The sequence below is a fragment of the Trichomonas vaginalis genome, chromosome VI (assembly GCF_026262505.1).
Source record: "Trichomonas vaginalis G3 chromosome VI, whole genome shotgun sequence".
In the NCBI taxonomy this organism is placed as follows: domain Eukaryota; phylum Parabasalia; order Trichomonadida; family Trichomonadidae; genus Trichomonas; species Trichomonas vaginalis.
Window position 1 is genome coordinate 14,454,871 of NC_067208.1, and position 17,542 is coordinate 14,472,412.

Below are 17,542 nucleotides of genomic sequence, written 5' to 3' on the forward strand. Positions count from 1 at the left end.
TGAATAAATTTAGTTCCTTCTTCTGAAAGTGTTTCGTCAATATCACCATCTAATAAATTTTTAGTAGATTCCAAAAAGTAATTTTTATATCTTTCTTCATGAGATTTTTGAACTTCTGATTCTGAAGCTGGGATATTCATTAAACCCTCTACTTCATTTTCATTATATTTTTCAACTTCTCTTAATTCCTTAATTTTTTCATCTATTTCATCTCTTATTTTTTCCAGTCTTTCAATTTCATCATATTCATCATCTTTAATCCGTTCTTCATAATATTCAGGGAAAACATCAGGTTCTTTAGGTTTTTCTTCTTCAGATGTGGGATATAAGAAATTTATAACATCATCTTTATTCATTTTTCCATCATAATCTAAATCATTTAAAAACTCCGCGAATTTTTGACAATTTCTTAAATAATATTTATCAACCTCATAACCTGCCTCCTCTAATATATCCTTTATTTCCCTGTTTGTGAATCCTAATTTTTTAACGTCGTTAGTTTTGACACTCATTTTCTTACGAATTAAAAAAATAAATTATTCAAAAATGTAAGACATGAATTTTTAAAGTTTATTTTTTTTATTTTTTTATTTCATTATGGTAGTGAATCTTTCATTCATGAAAATAATTATTTCTAATTTCTTTTATTCTCTCGTACATACTAGATTTGAAGAATTCGGAACTTTTACCATAATCTCCTAAATGTTTTCTTATCCCTAACGTGTGCCAGTTATTATATGAAACTGAATAAACTTTATCTTTATCTTTACACCTTTCATCACTTCCAATATATTTATATCTCAGTTTTGATTTAGCATTTTCATATTCATTAGCGTTTAATAATTCACAGTCTTCCTTTTTAAATAAATGTTTTATGTATTCAGGATTTAATACTCTACGTTTATATGCTCCTAACTTAGTTCTAAAGGTTTTTCTACAAAATTTAGGAATTCCATCCTCTTTAATGTCATCAATGATTTCCATTTCATTATTTTCAATTTCTTCTTCTCGTTTATGAGGTCTTTGATTATGACTCCATTGATTCCATGAAATTAAATATTCTTTATCATTATATTTATACCTCATTAGCTTATTTTGGCTTTCATATTCATTTAATAATTCACAATCTTCATTTTTAAATTGAAGTTTAACCCATTCAGGATTTAAACAATGTTTAATTAATCGCGGAATATCTGACATCATCTATATATAGCTTCTTTTATAAAAGATAAAAAAATAAATTATTTTAAAATTAATGTTAATTTTTTAAAATGTGTTTAGTATATAATATTTATTACTAATTTATTTAATAATGTCGCGCTTTCTTACGAATTCATGACTTAAAAAAACGTAAGAAAAAATTTTTATATCATCTATATATAGAAGATGTGAAAATATACCTTCATCTATATATAGACGTAACAAAAAAAGTCACACAACCCGTCCACATATACTACTATTTTTTCTATTTTGAAATTACTCAAAATCCTTCATAGGAAGTTTTAATTTCTCTGAATGTTACAACTTATATATGCCAATGCTATCTTTTATTTTAAAAGGATTAAAAATAAAAAATTATTAACAGATTTGAGAATTTTTAGTTTAGATTTATGTGGGATATATGAGATTAGAGAAAAATATGAATTATTTTATATATATAAAAATCAGATTTTTATAATTCTTTAGTTAAATCTGGTTCTTGTTCCTTTGGCTTTTCAGGGGTTGTCATATTCATTTTGTCATTGAGTTCCTGGATGTACTCCATGGCCTTTGCCTGTTCGTCCGGTGGCATATCTTTAGCAGCGAAGAGGAGAGTGAAGAGTTCCATGGCTGCAGAAGCTTTATCTATTGGAGGAGCTTCGAAATCGTATTTGTTCTTTGATCCCTGTTTAATCATTCTCAACATTGAGTTTGTTGATCTTCCTCCACGCATTGGAACATCTGCTGACTTGTTGTGTGCAGGGTAGAAGTGGACATGTGGTACACCAGGCATGAATGGGTATTTCAGCTTGCAACTGTTCTTGAGAATGTCAATATAAGCAAATTTAAGGTAAGTATAGTTAGAAAGGCTAGCAGCGAACTCAAGGTATTGTGGGAAGAATTCAACGCAGTTCTCGCAGCCCTCGCGCTTGTATAAAACAACAACATCGTAATTTGGATCCATAATGAATTGTTCGTAGGTTGTTCCGACCAATTGTTGGGTATTTGTAGTTGACTTGGGTGGCTCTGGCTCGCTGATGAATTCTGGCTTGATTTGTCCCAATAAGATTTTAGAAATAATTGTATTTGCCTTTTGAACCCACACTCCAACATTAATTGGCTTCTTGAGGAGTTCAGGTGTAAATTCGCTTGATGTATCATAATAGAAACCGTTATCGTAGTTAAATGCAACAACAGTAACTGTTTTTTCGTCAATAACAACGTGGCAGATGGATTCGGCGTAGGATTTCAAGTTCCTTGGTAAATAGCCAACAACAACACCGATTGCACGTTCACCTACTTGGTAAAGAAATTCCTGATAATCGTCATTAAGTTCTGGAGCAACGAGAGCGAATACGATTGTAGATTCACCACGAAGATCAGAAGGCATGAGGTTTCTGTACACAGGATATGACTGTGCGTATAATCCTTCTGTAAATTCGGAAGATTGAAAAACAGTGCGATCTTCTCCTCTAAAGAAAGCGAGCTTTGATGAGTTAATACCTAATGAAAGTAAAACTTGTGGTTCAACAGGAATGACGCCAACGTTCATTTGAGATGAAACATCGTATTGAAGGGAAACTGCTTTGTTGTAGCGTTCTGGAGTAGCCAGGAGAGCAAATGGCATGTTACCCAGTTGAGAATGAAGATCTGCAAGCGATTGTGTAGCTTCTGGCATTGGTTCGAGAATTAATCTCAAAAGGAACATAATTCCAGAATCAGATTCAGGATACATGTATGTTCCGCAAAGTAAACCAACGCGATATACAAATACGCATGGAATTGAAAGACCGTACTGTTTGGCTAATTCATCACAAGAAACTGGTTCAAGGAAGTAGAAATCTGCCTTATCGCCATAGTAATATGTAGCTTCGAGAATTGTCTCTTCTCTTGTTTTTGTATCTTTATCATCTGGCTTTAAACCAATTCCAATGACTGTTTTGAGGCCAATTGCTTTTTGTTGAAGCAAAGTTGCATTAATGCGTGGAACTGTACTTTCTGCAGTTAATGAATAAGGAACAAATATTGAATTAACAGTAGAAAAGAAAGCAAAAAACATGAAATTTTGTCACTTTTTGTGATTAATTCGAAATTTCATTTTAGTTTTTCTACGGAAAATGATATCTCCACATGTCAACTAATCGAATTTTTCTTTAAAAGTGATTTTTTATTGGAAATAATTGCTCAAAATGTATTTTCTTTCATAAGAAAACTACTAAAGCTTGTTGTGAAATATAACAATTATTGTAAATAAACATAGCTTTTATTATGACAAAAAAATAAAAATATATCCAAATAATCGAATTAGTGGGATGACTTTAAAAGAATTCTTGGATGAACTGACTTTGGACGAGCATCTAGGAGTTTAACTAGCTTCTTTGTTTGATTTTTGAGTGAAATTTTCCATTGATCTGATTCAGATCTTGCAATTGCATCCATTTTAGGTTTGCAGTATTCTTTAAGGTCTTTTGCAATAGCAAATAAAATTGTTCTTGAATCATTGAATTGCATTGCATTATCCCAAACTTTTTTAAGATCATCCTTCCATTGTTCAACTGATTTGTATTGTCCATTCTTTAATTTATCGAGAATTGTGCCGAGATCCATTGGTTCAAGAATTTTTTGGTAATATTCTTGAACAATTTTGTCTACAGGCTTTTTAAAATCATCTGTGAATGGAAAATCATAGACTTTCTGTGTAAATTTGATGCATTTGCTTAGTTGTTGAGGAGTCATCCTACTTCCCTGCATTTTTCACTCTAAAAAGTGACAACGGAAAAAATCACGTCGGCAAACCCAAATTTTAGCTAAAAGTGACAGGGAAAAAAAACGTTTAGTATTAAAAAAAAAGACCGATGAGAGCTTCGTTCGAAATATAGAGGGAACTGAGAATGCGCAACCATTCTCAGGGAATATTGGATGCTATTCCCGTTCCCTCTGTATGGAAAATTGAGGTTTTCAAAGGGAGTTAAAATAATATCAAATTTATACTAATTTACTTCAAAATACAAAAGTATTTGACAGCTAAAATTAGTTACTTTAGCAAGCCTATCAATACCCTTTTACGATTATTGTTACTTTTTCGAAATAAAAGTAAAAACAAATTTATACTAATTTACTTCAAAATACAAAAGTATTTGACAGCTAAAATTAGTTACTTTAGCAAGCCTATCAATACCCTTTTACGATTATTGCTACTTTTTCGAAATAAAATAAATTTATTATCAAAAACCTTTTTTTTTAGTAAAAATAAAAATGTTATTTTATATCAAGTTTTTATTCATAAATTTTTATAATGTTGTATAAATTTGAAGGTGGAAATCTGTAATAATTTTATCTTGAAAAGACTTGGCATTCTCAACAATGAATTGAGGGGTATTGCATCCAAATTCTGTAATTTGCGTGAGAATACTAAGCTTGATTTCCATTGGGATACTTAATTTCGAAAAATACTGGGTCATTCGTTTTTGAACCTTTGCTGCCTTGACAACTTTATCAAGTAGGTCATCTAAACCCAATTGAAGCGTATTTAAGTTTGCTGATGAGTTAACTATTAACGATTTAATTTTATCAGTGAGCATTATACATTTTTCTGTATCCAGTCTGATTGTAGACTTTTTTGGCTTTTTTTCAGATGGCAACGGATTTGGAATTTTGTCTCTGAGCCTTATATCTTGAGAAATTCTGTAATAAAATGAAGGAACGATAAAATCGATTAATTTCATCACAAATCGATCAAATCTCATGAAAATTGTTCCGCCAAAGTAGTAATATTTAATTTTTTTGTTAATCGATTCTGAAATGTTATTTGTGAGAGCTAAATTTTCATCTCTTTCAGCGGCTGTCCATCTTTCTTGGTTTGATATCCATTGATTTTGTATGTATTTTGAAAATTCTGGGAATTTTTCGGCTATTTCCAGAATTTTTTTGAACGTTGGTTCAATCCATTCTTTCTTGCCATTTCTGCCGTATGCAAGATAGTTCATTTTTGTATCTAATATCAATTTGTCTGAACTCTCAAATGCATAATCTTTCAAATTTTTTCTGAACGCCCTCATTACATGAACTGCACACCAATGAAGGATAACTTCTGGAAAAGAGTTGATAATCGCATTTTCGATTTCTTGTGCACAATCTGACATAAAATATTTTGGTTTTACTTTTGCCCAGTTAAAAAATGCCTTGAGACAGAATGCAATATTTTCTGAAGTGTTTGGATAAACGACAAATTGAAAAATTGGGAATGCATGTGTATTTGGAAATTTGGCTGATATCATGTAAAACAACATTTTAAATTCAAGTAATGAATGGGTTGCATCAATAAAATGCTCTTTCACAATTTTGATTATGTCCAGAAATTTGAAAGAAGCATAATAAAAGATTAATTTCTTTGGTTTGTTGTAATTATCGACATCGAAATAAATTAAATCTTTTGGTGACTCTTGTTCTTTGATACCCTTAAATAATTGAGTTGACTTGAATTGATTATCATCGTACTTTTGAATACCTTTGATCTTTTTATTTCCTTTTTCCTGAATTGTTTTCATTTGATCTGAAGATGCATTCAAAAAAGATGGCCTGTTAAGTGGATCATCCAGATCAAGTTTTTTGTCGCATTCAATTTGAGCCATTTTCGGATCACCCCCTGTTTTATAAAATTAATAAGTACCCGACGATAGCATTGTGATAATGTGTGGTATTTCTTTGTCTCATCTTTGATTTGATTGTGATTATGTGTTCCATTATATTCTGTTAGGATATATTCTTCATCATCCTTTAGAAATGAGATACATGCTTCACATTTATCTGCACTGCACCTGAATTTTAATTTTGTTTCCCCTAAATTTGGATTTTTTTTAATTGATATGGACAACCTGCATGGCATTCGTTATCAATGACAGCTGTCATAGCATCTATATAAGATAGCCTTTCTTTAAGTTCGCATGGTGCATCGATATGCATCAAAAAAATGAAATGAAATTTCAATATCAAAAAAAGCACAAAATTTGAAAAAATTCACAAATCTCGGTTTCTGAAAGAAAATGGCCTCTTAAACTTTGTGCATATATTCATTTATAAGACACATTGTATCCATATATTATTTAGCCAACACAACTTATCTGGTATCGAGAAAATTCAAAAAAAGCACAAAATTTGAAAATTGCTCGGTTCTACATTCAAAATAAATTTCATTAATTTTTACGTACATATTAAGGTACTTATCTTCTACATATATAATCTTCATTAGATATATACATGATAAATAAAATTCATAAAACATTAAAAATCAAAAAATTAGATGAACCTTGGCAATTAAACTTTATTAAATAATAGTTGTTTATAAATTATATTATATTATCATTTAATATTATTTTGATAATGAAGATTTTATTTTGCAATAATATAAACGAAATTTTTTACTTTATGAACTTTTGATGGAAATATGCAAATTTAAAATAATAAAGAAAGCCGCGAGCGAAGCGATCGGCTTAGTTCGAAGATTTTGATTCAAATCTTTGCTGATCTGTAATTCGCGGAAGCCGCGAGCGAATCGAGCGGCTTAGGTCTAAGATTTTGATTCAAATCTTTGCTTATATTCCTTAAATTCTTTATGAAACTCGCAACAGTTCCATAAAAAATTTTAAATTCTAAACTGTCGAAATGACCGATCGGTAATCACACCCTTCACGGGTGTGTCGCTTTTTACAGGCGTGTCGCTTTTAGCTAAAATTACCCCTACTCAAATCACGTCCATATAGCAATAATTACAGAAAATCCACGATATGGATCTCAAACGATATGAGTTCTGCCACATTAGTTTCTTATCAAACATTTTGAAGTATATTTTGATTGATGCTTTGGCGAAGTATGAAATTAGAACTGTGCAAACAAAACAGGAACCAAAATCCATGTCCGTTTCTTTTTGAGTTGTTCCCATCAATATTAATATAACTCAGAAATTAATAAGTTTTAGCTTTGAAGAATCTCTTCATTCTGCTATTATAGTTTCAAGGATAAACATATGTTGACTATTGTTGAAACTAACTATGATTAAAATAGCATTGTAAAGAGTTTCGATATTTACATAAATAACATAAGTTTTTATTCAAACAAAATAAAAATAAAAAAAGTTAGTCGAGAAGAGCTAAAATCAAAGGATCTCTGCTCGGACTTGCATTAACATTTTGGCTAAATTTATAATTTTCGTCCATATATTCTATGTTATCATTCATAGATTGAGACAATTGAGATTTCTGAGTAAACCTAATTGTTTCTTCTAATGTTGGGACTTTTCCATCGTGCATTTCTCCTTCGTGAGCAGGTTTCATTGATAAAATACTTTTACATATTCTTTTTACATTAGGAGATATTTGAGAACAAGCCTTTCTTATTGGAGAGTTAATAATTGATGTCTTTGTCTTAATGGGAGATCTGATTATCGGTTTGATTGGTGAATCAATGTCACTTTCTGAACTCATGTCAAATTGTGATCTTGATTTCGTCTTTTTAGGGCTTAAGAAAGGAAGAACTTTTGATTTCATTTCAGATAGATGCTTGTCGATGTCTTCTTCGTCATCTGAATCACTTTCTTTATCATTCATTAGCCAATCTCCAAGACTAACACCAGAAGGAGCTCTTGCTGGTTCTGAAACTTCTGGAGGAGATTCTTGAGAACTTTTTTGTGGCTTTGGTAAAATTTTTGGTGATTCTTTGATATCCTTAATGTTCTTAACAGATTCATCAGATTTAATGGGTATTTTATCATCTAAAACCTCATTCTTTTGAGTGTTTTTCGTGGAAATTTGAGAGTTTTGGGATTTGAATTTTTGGAGTCTTTCTTGTCTATCTTCTTCAAGCAATGCATCAAATATATCTTGAGGTGGAACTGGAAAGATAGGTTCTTCTATTTGTTTTGTTTCTTTCGGTTTAATGATTGTTTCAGGAAGCTTTGTTGAGCATAAAGATGGTTTCTTGCTGATTTGCTTAATGAGATTTTCCTCTTTTTTAATAGATTTGGCTCTCATTTGAGATGCAGTGAAGAAGTTTTCAATTGATGGTGTGTTTTCGCTAATTTGCATTAGTGTTTGAACTGTATCTGTCTGAGTCGATAGATTTTTAGCATACGCAACAGGAGTTTTCTTTGCATTTGGTTTCTTAAGCTTTTTATAAAGTGTTTTTCTGTAATTTGATGGATCTATAAAAGTTGTTGAAGCTGCTTGAGCATCAACCCAATCAACAGGAACAATAGGTATAGTTTTTGTAGCAATTGTATGTTGAGAAATGATGATATCTGGATTTGAATCGACAATTATTCCTTGCATACCATGAATTTTATTTTTAACACGCTTACATTCAATCTCATCGTCAATCATGACCTTTATTTTGATATTGTCTAAGAAATAGCTTAAAATTTTCTTCGTTATAAATTTATTGCTAAATAAATCGATTTTTCTCTCTATCATTTGGTTAAGTGCCAAAGGAGTAATTGTTAGACACTTTGGTTTCATTACGCTCATTATCTGGATCAATGGAACTATTGAAATATCGGCTTTGGAAGGATTATCGATGATAACAATATTTCCACAATACGACTTAAGCTTTGAGGTCACGTCACTGATCTCATTTTCCTTCAGAAGGTTAGAGATAGCAACTTTGTGACTCATCGCGAAAATTATAAACGTGCATTATCAAAATCATAACAAATTGCTAAAAATTGTGCACCGATACTTGATCAAAAATAAAAATCGTTTAAAGTAAAATACAACAAAGTGATAGATAATTACCAAGCTGGCTTAAGTTCTGGGTAGATTTTTTTGTAGTCATGGTGCAAAGTATTGTCATAAAACTCATTTTTAAGGATATCACCCATAGGAACAAATACGTTAGAGAAACAACATGTTGTATCAATACCATATGCACCTAAACCAGTATTTGCATAGGTAAGATATATTGCTGGATTCTTTTGATAGATGCAATCTTTCTTGAAAAACTGTTTCATTTGTCGAACAAGTTTTCTTTCTCTTCTGTTTGATGGAGATCGGAATTCGTCACTCAAATAAAAAGGACAGTAAGAATATCGAGAAACAAACATTTATGCACCAGCAATTTGTTTTGTAATTGATACTACAAAGAGACTTGGACCGTAGAAAAAGAACACACGGTCATTGAATACACCACGAAATGCGATGACAGGATAGTAATATTCGTCATTCAATCCTATTTCCGACTTCTGACTTTTATTTACAATATAATAAACATAATCTTCGTTGATTTTTGGTATGAGATCATAGGAATGATCATAATCTTGATATACCCATTTATCATTTTCATATTGTTCCTCAATTTCCTCATTAAAATTTTGAATTTCTTGATTTTCATTTATTTTTTGATATTTGTTATCAGATCGCTTTAATATTTGATTAGAGAATTTATTTTCTTTGGCAATGAACGTTTCTTTACTGTTGTTTACTTGAGTCACATTTGAATTATTAAGTTTCTTTGGTCTAAATCTAGGGGGATCTGATTGCATAGCAGCTACTGTATCACCGAATGTGAATGAACGTTTTGGATATACTGGATTATATATTATTTCGTTTTCGTCAAGTAATTTCTTCTTAAATTCGAAAAAATTTGGAAGATCGCAGTTCAAATCTTGAATTTGAGACGATAATGATTCTGATACTGGGAAAAGCAACAGTTTTGCAATCTTTAACATCCTCTTTTCAACTGATTTAGTTTCATTGGCTTTACGAACAACTACACGTACAACTTTTGGAGTAATACACCGATAATATTCATATGTAAGTTCTAAATATCCGATATCGTTATTTTTGTTAATAAAATAATAATCACAACCAACAATAACGTCAACATTTTCTCCATCACAACATATTGGTATGATCGGGAATGGATATTTAATTTGAAAATCCTGTAATGATATTGAAGCAGGAACAATTACCTTGTTTTTATCATATTGAGAATAAATCACTGGATGCATCGTGATAGCTCTAAAATCAGGTCCTCTTTCGAGTGAACCCATGTAATAGTTATATGGATTTGAAATGCAGTCGAGACTGGAAGAATTGCACCCGCCCATTTTAAGGATTCACAGTCGACGATACATAAACTTCTCAAAATTTAACTTTAATTATATTGCCATGCATGGAATGGAACACTTAAAAGAACCCAATTGTGTTTACATTAAAGATACCTTTATTAGACTAACTTATCGTCTACATCGTAAGGATAATTGATTTGAATTAAGGATACGATGTAGACGATAAGATAATTGAGAAATGAAAATTGTTTTGAAACTATTAATGGTGCACAGATATCTTCTCAAAAAGAGGAACACATGCGTGATGGGGCATAGATATTAAAACATTTTAAAGAAAATTTTAGGGAGTGTCAAAAAGTGCACACTTAATTTCTGATAAATAATACTAAATATTGAATTCTTAATAATAATATCTAAGTCATTTTTCATGAAGAACTGGTTCGCTTTGTTATCTTCGACAACGAGAACTTTCATGTTGTTGTGGTTTTCTTCTGTCTTGATTGGTTTCTGGACAAATGTCTGGTTCGCATGTCCAAATCTGTGTGTGTTGATGAAGTGGATGAAGTGAGTTAGTATACAAGTCTTGGGTACGGCGGCACTGCGTTCCACCTTACCCAATACTTGTAAATTTGACACTTTACAAAGCCGCCAACCACTTCACTAACGAACTCACTAATGTAAAAAATAAACGTTCTCACTATCGTTCTCACTAACGACTTCACTAATGTTCTCATAAATTTTCCTCAATATCTTCATCATCAGTGTTAACCCTATTGTAGTCATACTTGAAGCCATAAACTTTCTCTAACTTCTTAACGTACAATTTACATAACTTACTTTCGTCATCGTATGGTTTAATGATATAACTATTTCTATCTTTATACACAGTCAATGAAAAGTCAACTGGTCTCGGATGTATTTGAAAGAACATGTTATGCTCAGGAAGGAAGAATAAATGTTTAAATGTATGTTTGTTATACTGTGGAATTCGAATGAGTTGCTTTTGTTCTGTCATTTACATCCAAATAAAAATTTTCAGTAAAATAAAAAATAAACTTAAAAATTAATGATATCACCACCCTCACACGTATGAAAACATAGCACAAAAATAAATTTAGGTGAAGTGGTGAGATCTCACCTCTTTTTTCACCTGTTTTTTCACCCTGTTGAATTCATTGCTTTATAACTCTCTTCCTTGGTTTCTTTTTAGTTGCTTTCTTCACGTCTGTCTCCAGCTTGACTGTCTTTCTTCTTCGGCCGTAATGATACCAGTTACTTCCACCAGTCAATAGGTCAAATGGTCGTTCATAAGGGTTTCCATACATTCCATAGGGACCATACGGAAGAACTACTAGTGGAGAAGAAACATTTTCTTTAGTTCCATCGACTCTATTTAAATGCATTGTTTCACCTTTCATCTGGTCATTAAAGTCTTTTGCGTGTTTTGCAAACTCATCGTCCTTTCCTAAAGCATTTTCTGACTCAGTCGCAACCAAATTGGATGCTTTATTTATGAGCCCTATTTTATTTAATCTTAACTTCTTTGCAACCCAGCCTCCAATCTTCCCTTTATTTGCATCTAATGTCTTCGAAACCCTTCCTCCACTCATTTTATTTACTGCGTCATAAGCTTCAAGTGCTTTTGCTCCAAATGCTAATGCTTTTGTTCCCATTGCGCCTAAAGCTGCCCAAGCTACCATTTACACCATATTAAAATCATCTCTCTTCAATATTATCTCATAAAAGTTCTCGTTACTGGAGAAAGTCAATGAAACATAAGCGTTCTCACGGGCTTCGCCCTCACCGCTTTGCGGTCTATCTAACTTATTTCTTATATCATCTATACGCTTCAAAATGTCTGAACAATTGCTAACATCTTCTACAACAGTTATTTCATCATGAATGACCTTCAAGAACAAGCTCATTTAATATGCTATTAAAATCATCTCAATAATGAGTCCATCCTTTCCGTCTTTGGGTAGCACAACATCTTTCATTGAAGAAGGTTCGACAAGTCTTATGTTAAACTTACTGACAAAGTTTGTTATACTATAATGCTTCGGCGGCGAATACATATAGTTTGAAAGACATAATATAGATTCTTCAGCAAATTCACTTATACTGGATTTTATAACAATGTTCTCACGAGACCAAATACCACCAATTGACAATCTTGTAAGCAATCCTGCTGAACCTTCTACTGTAAACGTCGATGGTAACATTCCACGAAGGTCATCTATTGACATCGTTGAGTCACTGTATTTAAATATTTTCTTAAAGCAATCGTCATTATCTAACCATGCAATAGCTTTGAAGTTTTCATTCGAATAGACATCTGCTTCATTAAATGTAAATCCTGACTTCTTTGCAGAGACGACTTTAAAATCTATTGAGTTTGTTTCAAAATTATATGCTATGGTAACTTCTGAAGGTAATGGATGTCCTTCCGCAGTCAGTTGTTCTCTCACTACCGTTTGAAGCTTTGTATTAAAAACTTTCATGTCATCTCCTGTATCTAAGTTCACATACACAGCAACAGGGAAACTATCTTGCTTCTTTGTTTCATCATTATATCTCAAAACATTAAAGTTCTTCAATAATATTGTTCTTCCTGCTGGAATACTTCGAACCTGTCTGATTTCAATAGCTTTCTCACCTCCTACATACTCTACCCAGTGTCTTGGATATTCATAAGTATACTGACTTTCTTGAATTTTGGTTGGTTTCATCATAACATGTTCATAGTATATATTTATACTCTTGTCAGTTAGACTCGGTGCTATGTTCTGAATATTTCTGACTTGCATTTTTAATGGAGATAAAATGAAGCATTTAATACATGACGTAGATGAAGACATGAATGAAACTACAGACAAACTTAACTCTTCTCTTATTCTTCCTTTCAGTAAGGACTATGAGTTCTGTTCAAATGGTGTTTATTTCTATTGTGGAAAGATGGGTTCAGGTAAGACATTTAACCTCATTCGTCATATACTCATAACAGAACGTTTAGGAAACGACTCTTACTATGACCAAATCATTATATCAGCAACTTCAGACTCTATGGACTCAACAGCGAAAACATTTATGTCAAAAGTTCAAGCCTCTGTCGTTAAAGTTCCAGACAGTGAACTCATTGAATTTCTTCAACGTTACATTCGACGTAAGAGGAAATATTATGCCATCGTAGAGTTCATACAGTCAGGAATGCAAAAGACTTCTGAGGAGATGGAAAGAATTATTGACAAACACCACTTACGTCAATACTCAGGAGTTTACAATATGAAACGACTTACAAACTACATTCTGTCAAAACTTTCAAAATACCCCTTCAAAAAATATCCTTCAAACACTCTGCTCGTTTGTGACGACTTCGCCGGAAAAGGTTTAGTGTCAAAACCAGACTCACCATTAGCTAACATCATTACTAAAGTCAGACATTACCACTTAACTGTAGCAATACATATGCAAACATGGAGGTTTTTAGCTTTAAACATAAAACGTCTCATAACTGACTTCGTTATCTTTCAAGGTTTCTCACGTTATGATATTGAACTCATTTGGAAACAGTCAGGTATAACATTACCTTTTGAAGAAATTTGGGAAGCATATAAGTCTCTCATCTCTCCTCGGTCATACCTTGAGATTCATATCATGACTAATACCATTAAAGTCAAAAATATTCCATGGGAACGACCAACATTGTTTTAAAGTTTAACCTTCAATTGACTGATGGTAAACAAATTCCATGCATCTCTGTCGCCATTTCTGTTAATATTTTTGCTGTCATTCATATCATCCACTTCCCCATCCGTTAGCTTTTGAGGATATGCGTTAGAATAGCTGTTCTTAAATGAAGGCTTTTCACCTTTGAGAGCATAAACTCTATAACTTTCTGCATACTTTATGTTTGAACCTCCTGAGCCATCATTGACATAAATTTTTATAGGCTTCCACCCTTTGTTCATGTTCCTGCTTCTTCCCTTAGCTCTTTTGTTCAGTAGTTCTACATTTTTATACACAGCTCCTGTCTCAGTGAATTCAACAATATTTTCATTCGTTAGCTTTACATTCAAACCCTTGTCGAGTATATTGTTCATTTCATACATATAAAAGGTTTTTATTCTATATGAAATGAGAAGCAAATCCATCTTAGCTGGTGCCGTTAATGTTCCAATTGAACCAACATCAAATGTTGACTCACGAACGACAAACAATATTGTCATAAAGAACTATAGTTCAGAGTGTTTGAAAGAAAAAGAACCAGAACTTAAGTCGGGACCTTCGGTCTTGGAGCATGGCGCCGTGAATTTAAACACAGCTTCAAACGCTAACGCTACATCAGATGTTAAGTTAGAGTATCCACCACTGGACCAAATTCTTTCAAGAGAAGCCAACGACAATCCTTACACAAATGTTCAAACAAATCCTTCAGATAACGTAGACCATTACCTTCTTCAGTTATACCAAACAATTTTACTCAAAGACGATAAGAAGCTTTTGACAAATCTTATAAGCAAGAACCAAATAATTCTAACAAAGGAGGACCTTGAAAATGTTATATCACGAATAACAGGGAAACAATGTGTCATTGACTATCTCGACCCTGAAATCGAATGCTGTGGTCAAACGCCATCATTCATGAAAATAGGTAACATCCGCATCATTGAAACACCAGGAACTACAGGAGTTGAGTTTAAGTATAAATATTCGAACGAGTATACAAAACTTTCAACAGAATATAAACTTTGCTTGAAATATGTTTTAGTAAATTAAAGCAGTCAGGACCTTCGGTCTTGGCGCTTTGCGCCGTCAGTCAAAAAATTTCAAGTTAGCAATTTGTAATATCTATCCAAAACTTCTTCAACAGTATCGAACTCATCTTCATAATGCAAACCTAATCTTATTGACTTGGTGCAGTTTTCACTAACACAATATTTTTCTGTTCTCTTGACTGACATAACTAATTCATTTGTTTCATCAAACAGCAACAACCAAAGTTCATGACCTAATACATAACATTCATACTTTATATTTTTAGCTCTGAGTTCTCTTGTAAGCTGTTGCATTTAATATTTTCTAAAAAGTCAACTTCAACAGTCATTCACACTGGTGCCTTCAGTTCTACAGGCTCTCCTTGAAAGTCAACAAGTCTGAATTGCATGTCTTTCAAATTATGAGGACTAATGCGAACCCATTTACCTAAATGAGTTGCTATGACAGGAACGTTTGGAATGAACATTGAATTGACTGCATAACAGAAGGATTTATATTCTACTGAACCTTTACTATTAACTCCTGAAATGCCTGTGACATTAGCTATTTTAGACTCAATGTATAAACAATTACCATAACATACGTATGGAACAGATTTCATCTCAATCGTTTTGTCAACACTTTTCAAAGGAAATGTCATATGGTATGCTCCCAGAAGCAATTGAACTCTATGACTCATTCTTGGTATCTTAAACTCTTTCTCGCTGCTGAACTTCAATGTTCCCTCAGAAGAGAGTTCGACATCTATGTTGTCAATAGTTTCTTCATTTATGAGAGTATCTATGACTCCAGCAATTTTATCTATTCTGTACTCGGCTCTGTTAGGAAATGTTATAACACTTCTTTTGTCATCTATTTCAATCTCTATGAAATCTGTTTCATCTGTTATGACAAAAGTTGCGATAGTATTGAAGTCAACAACTCTGAAAGCAAGCGCTTCATTCTGAAGACCTAAGTTTGTTTGTAGCTTTACTGTCCCGTATTCGTTTGGGTCTGTACTTTGCAAATAGAACAACATTTTATTCTCATTAAAATATGACTATTGCTGCATATGCGTATGAAACAAATGAAGCAAGAAGAGCACATGAACTAGTAAACGAAAACTCAACTTTAACAGTGGAAGGTAACAATTTAGTCATTGACGATGGAAAAACTAAAAAAGTCATTGATTTCGATACTTTTAACACTTATGACCCATTCATTACAACAAGCAAGGTTCCTATCATAAATGATGGAACGGTGCAATATATAAATTCTACAATAGATGCCTCATTAGTGAAAGTATTAAATGTTCTCATTGAATTGTTAAAGAGCTTTCGATTTGACGACAACATTAAATGCCTAAAGAATTTAGTCATGAATGAGAAACAAATTCTCGGCGTTGCTGGTAGCAGTAATGATGTACACCTTATGACATTAGAATATTATAACGAACATAAAGATGAACTGAAAGGAGAGAAGGGTGACACCGGACCTCAAGGACCACAAGGAATACAAGGAATACAAGGAATACAAGGACCTCAAGGCGAAAACGGTTTGGATGGTGAAGATGGAAAGGATGGAAAAACTGCTAAATCATGGATATGGAACCTTATAAATACTGGTTTAACAGCTGCTTCATATGGAGTTCTTCAATACCAAATCGGAAAGATATGGGCAGTACTTGGTGAAGAAGTTTTAGATGACGTTAAAAATGCTTTGAACTTCATTTCAAATGGTTCTGATACTATTAAAACTTTATCTGGTTGGATGCAAGAAACAAGGAGTCAAATAGATACTGTAAGACGTATAGCAAACAATGCACGTACGGGATTGGATACTTTACGAGAAGCACAAAATACACTAAAGGAAGCAAATGATATTCTTGGCTCGTAAAGTATCCAAGACAACGCAAGAGAAGAAGCATATATAACTTCAAACTCACAAACTACCGAACAAATAAAGAAAGTAGATGTTTTCTCAAAGACTCGACATGAAGATGTATGGAGTCATTCGGGAACATGCAGAACAGGACAAATTGTTAGTGGTCCAATTACAGCAGGAAAATCATTTGATTTTAAGCTTCGTTTAAGAATTCCTGTTAGAAAATTCCTTCCATTAGAAGCTATTCGATTTATTCCAGCTTTTGCAGGAAACATTCAGCTTAAAGTAAAGTTCAGTAGCGACGCCTTACAATGCACATCTATATCTGTAAATGATATCATTGCTTTCAATCCAACTCTTAAAGTTGCATTTGCTTCAGATTCAAATCCACCGACAAATAAATTTGTTCCATGGAATGAACCATTCACTATGATAACGAAGGCAGTAGAAGCTAGTGGAACAGTTACTATTACAACTGTAACCCAGCAACTATTTCGAACAAAGATGGATTTTAATGAATGTTTCATTCATCCAAAGTCATTCTCTTTAGACCCTAACATTTATACAGAACTTGTAGAACATTATACAAACGAGGCTTTATGTTTTCCTGTTAAAGTTATGGATTGGATTCCTATGGACGGTTCA

At 32.6% G+C, this 17,542-nt stretch overlaps 12 protein-coding genes across 12 annotated transcripts, besides 3 other annotated features; 3 read left to right on the forward strand and 9 right to left on the reverse strand.

Annotated features, from left to right (window-relative positions):
* Nucleotides 1–475: part of a mobile genetic element that runs on past the window's edge.
* Nucleotides 476–1,672: 1,197 nt separating this feature from the next.
* Nucleotides 1,673–3,259, reverse strand: TVAGG3_0864490 (intramolecular oxidoreductase activity, transposing S-S bonds; the record flags this gene model as incomplete). The annotated part of the gene is made up of 1 exon (XM_001306880.1): nucleotides 1,673–3,259. One exon carries the CDS (start codon nucleotides 3,257–3,259, stop codon nucleotides 1,673–1,675), a length of 1,587 nt encoding a protein of 528 aa, XP_001306881.1.
* Nucleotides 3,260–3,325: 66 nt separating this feature from the next.
* TVAGG3_0864500 (bromodomain) lies at nucleotides 3,326–3,954 on the reverse strand (the record flags this gene model as incomplete). The annotated part of the gene is made up of 1 exon (XM_001306881.2): nucleotides 3,505–3,951. The coding sequence occupies one exon, from the start codon at nucleotides 3,949–3,951 to the stop codon at nucleotides 3,505–3,507; it is 447 nt and encodes a 148-aa protein (XP_001306882.1).
* A 35-nt stretch (nucleotides 3,955–3,989) lies between these two features.
* Nucleotides 3,990–6,942: a mobile genetic element.
* On the reverse strand, nucleotides 4,771–5,489 carry TVAGG3_0864520 (MULE transposase domain-containing protein; the record flags this gene model as incomplete). The annotated part of the gene is made up of 1 exon (XM_001306882.2): nucleotides 4,771–5,489. A coding segment is annotated over one exon (719 nt), but the record flags the coding sequence as incomplete, so codon positions are not given.
* A 355-nt stretch (nucleotides 6,943–7,297) lies between the features above and the next one.
* TVAGG3_0864530 (uncharacterized protein) lies at nucleotides 7,298–8,918 on the reverse strand (the record flags this gene model as incomplete). Its single annotated transcript, XM_001306883.2, has 1 exon — nucleotides 7,332–8,864. The coding sequence occupies one exon, from the start codon at nucleotides 8,862–8,864 to the stop codon at nucleotides 7,332–7,334; it is 1,533 nt and encodes a 510-aa protein (XP_001306884.1).
* Nucleotides 8,919–8,980: 62 nt separating this feature from the next.
* Nucleotides 8,981–9,292, reverse strand: TVAGG3_0864540 (uncharacterized protein; the record flags this gene model as incomplete). Its single annotated transcript, XM_001306884.1, has 1 exon — nucleotides 8,981–9,292. One exon carries the CDS (start codon nucleotides 9,290–9,292, stop codon nucleotides 8,981–8,983), a length of 312 nt encoding a protein of 103 aa, XP_001306885.1.
* TVAGG3_0864550 (uncharacterized protein) lies at nucleotides 9,293–10,297 on the reverse strand (the record flags this gene model as incomplete). The annotated part of the gene is made up of 1 exon (XM_001306885.1): nucleotides 9,293–10,297. The coding sequence occupies one exon, from the start codon at nucleotides 10,295–10,297 to the stop codon at nucleotides 9,293–9,295; it is 1,005 nt and encodes a 334-aa protein (XP_001306886.1).
* A 597-nt stretch (nucleotides 10,298–10,894) lies between these two features.
* Nucleotides 10,895–17,542: part of a mobile genetic element that runs on past the window's edge.
* On the reverse strand, nucleotides 12,184–13,065 carry TVAGG3_0864570 (uncharacterized protein; the record flags this gene model as incomplete). The annotated part of the gene is made up of 1 exon (XM_001306887.1): nucleotides 12,184–13,065. The coding sequence occupies one exon, from the start codon at nucleotides 13,063–13,065 to the stop codon at nucleotides 12,184–12,186; it is 882 nt and encodes a 293-aa protein (XP_001306888.1).
* TVAGG3_0864580 (protein of unknown function, DUF4106 family) lies at nucleotides 13,115–13,969 on the forward strand (the record flags this gene model as incomplete). Its single annotated transcript, XM_051249813.1, has 1 exon — nucleotides 13,115–13,969. The coding sequence occupies one exon, from the start codon at nucleotides 13,115–13,117 to the stop codon at nucleotides 13,967–13,969; it is 855 nt and encodes a 284-aa protein (XP_051085288.1).
* On the reverse strand, nucleotides 13,966–14,367 carry TVAGG3_0864590 (uncharacterized protein; the record flags this gene model as incomplete). The annotated part of the gene is made up of 1 exon (XM_001297325.2): nucleotides 13,966–14,367. One exon carries the CDS (start codon nucleotides 14,365–14,367, stop codon nucleotides 13,966–13,968), a length of 402 nt encoding a protein of 133 aa, XP_001297326.2.
* Nucleotides 14,393–15,034, forward strand: TVAGG3_0864600 (uncharacterized protein; the record flags this gene model as incomplete). The annotated part of the gene is made up of 1 exon (XM_051249814.1): nucleotides 14,393–15,034. The coding sequence occupies one exon, from the start codon at nucleotides 14,393–14,395 to the stop codon at nucleotides 15,032–15,034; it is 642 nt and encodes a 213-aa protein (XP_051085289.1).
* Nucleotides 15,363–16,052, reverse strand: TVAGG3_0864610 (uncharacterized protein; the record flags this gene model as incomplete). Its single annotated transcript, XM_051249815.1, has 1 exon — nucleotides 15,363–16,052. The coding sequence occupies one exon, from the start codon at nucleotides 16,050–16,052 to the stop codon at nucleotides 15,363–15,365; it is 690 nt and encodes a 229-aa protein (XP_051085290.1).
* On the forward strand, nucleotides 16,070–16,909 carry TVAGG3_0864620 (organellar and viral DNA polymerase type B; the record flags this gene model as incomplete). Its single annotated transcript, XM_051249816.1, has 1 exon — nucleotides 16,070–16,909. One exon carries the CDS (start codon nucleotides 16,070–16,072, stop codon nucleotides 16,907–16,909), a length of 840 nt encoding a protein of 279 aa, XP_051085291.1.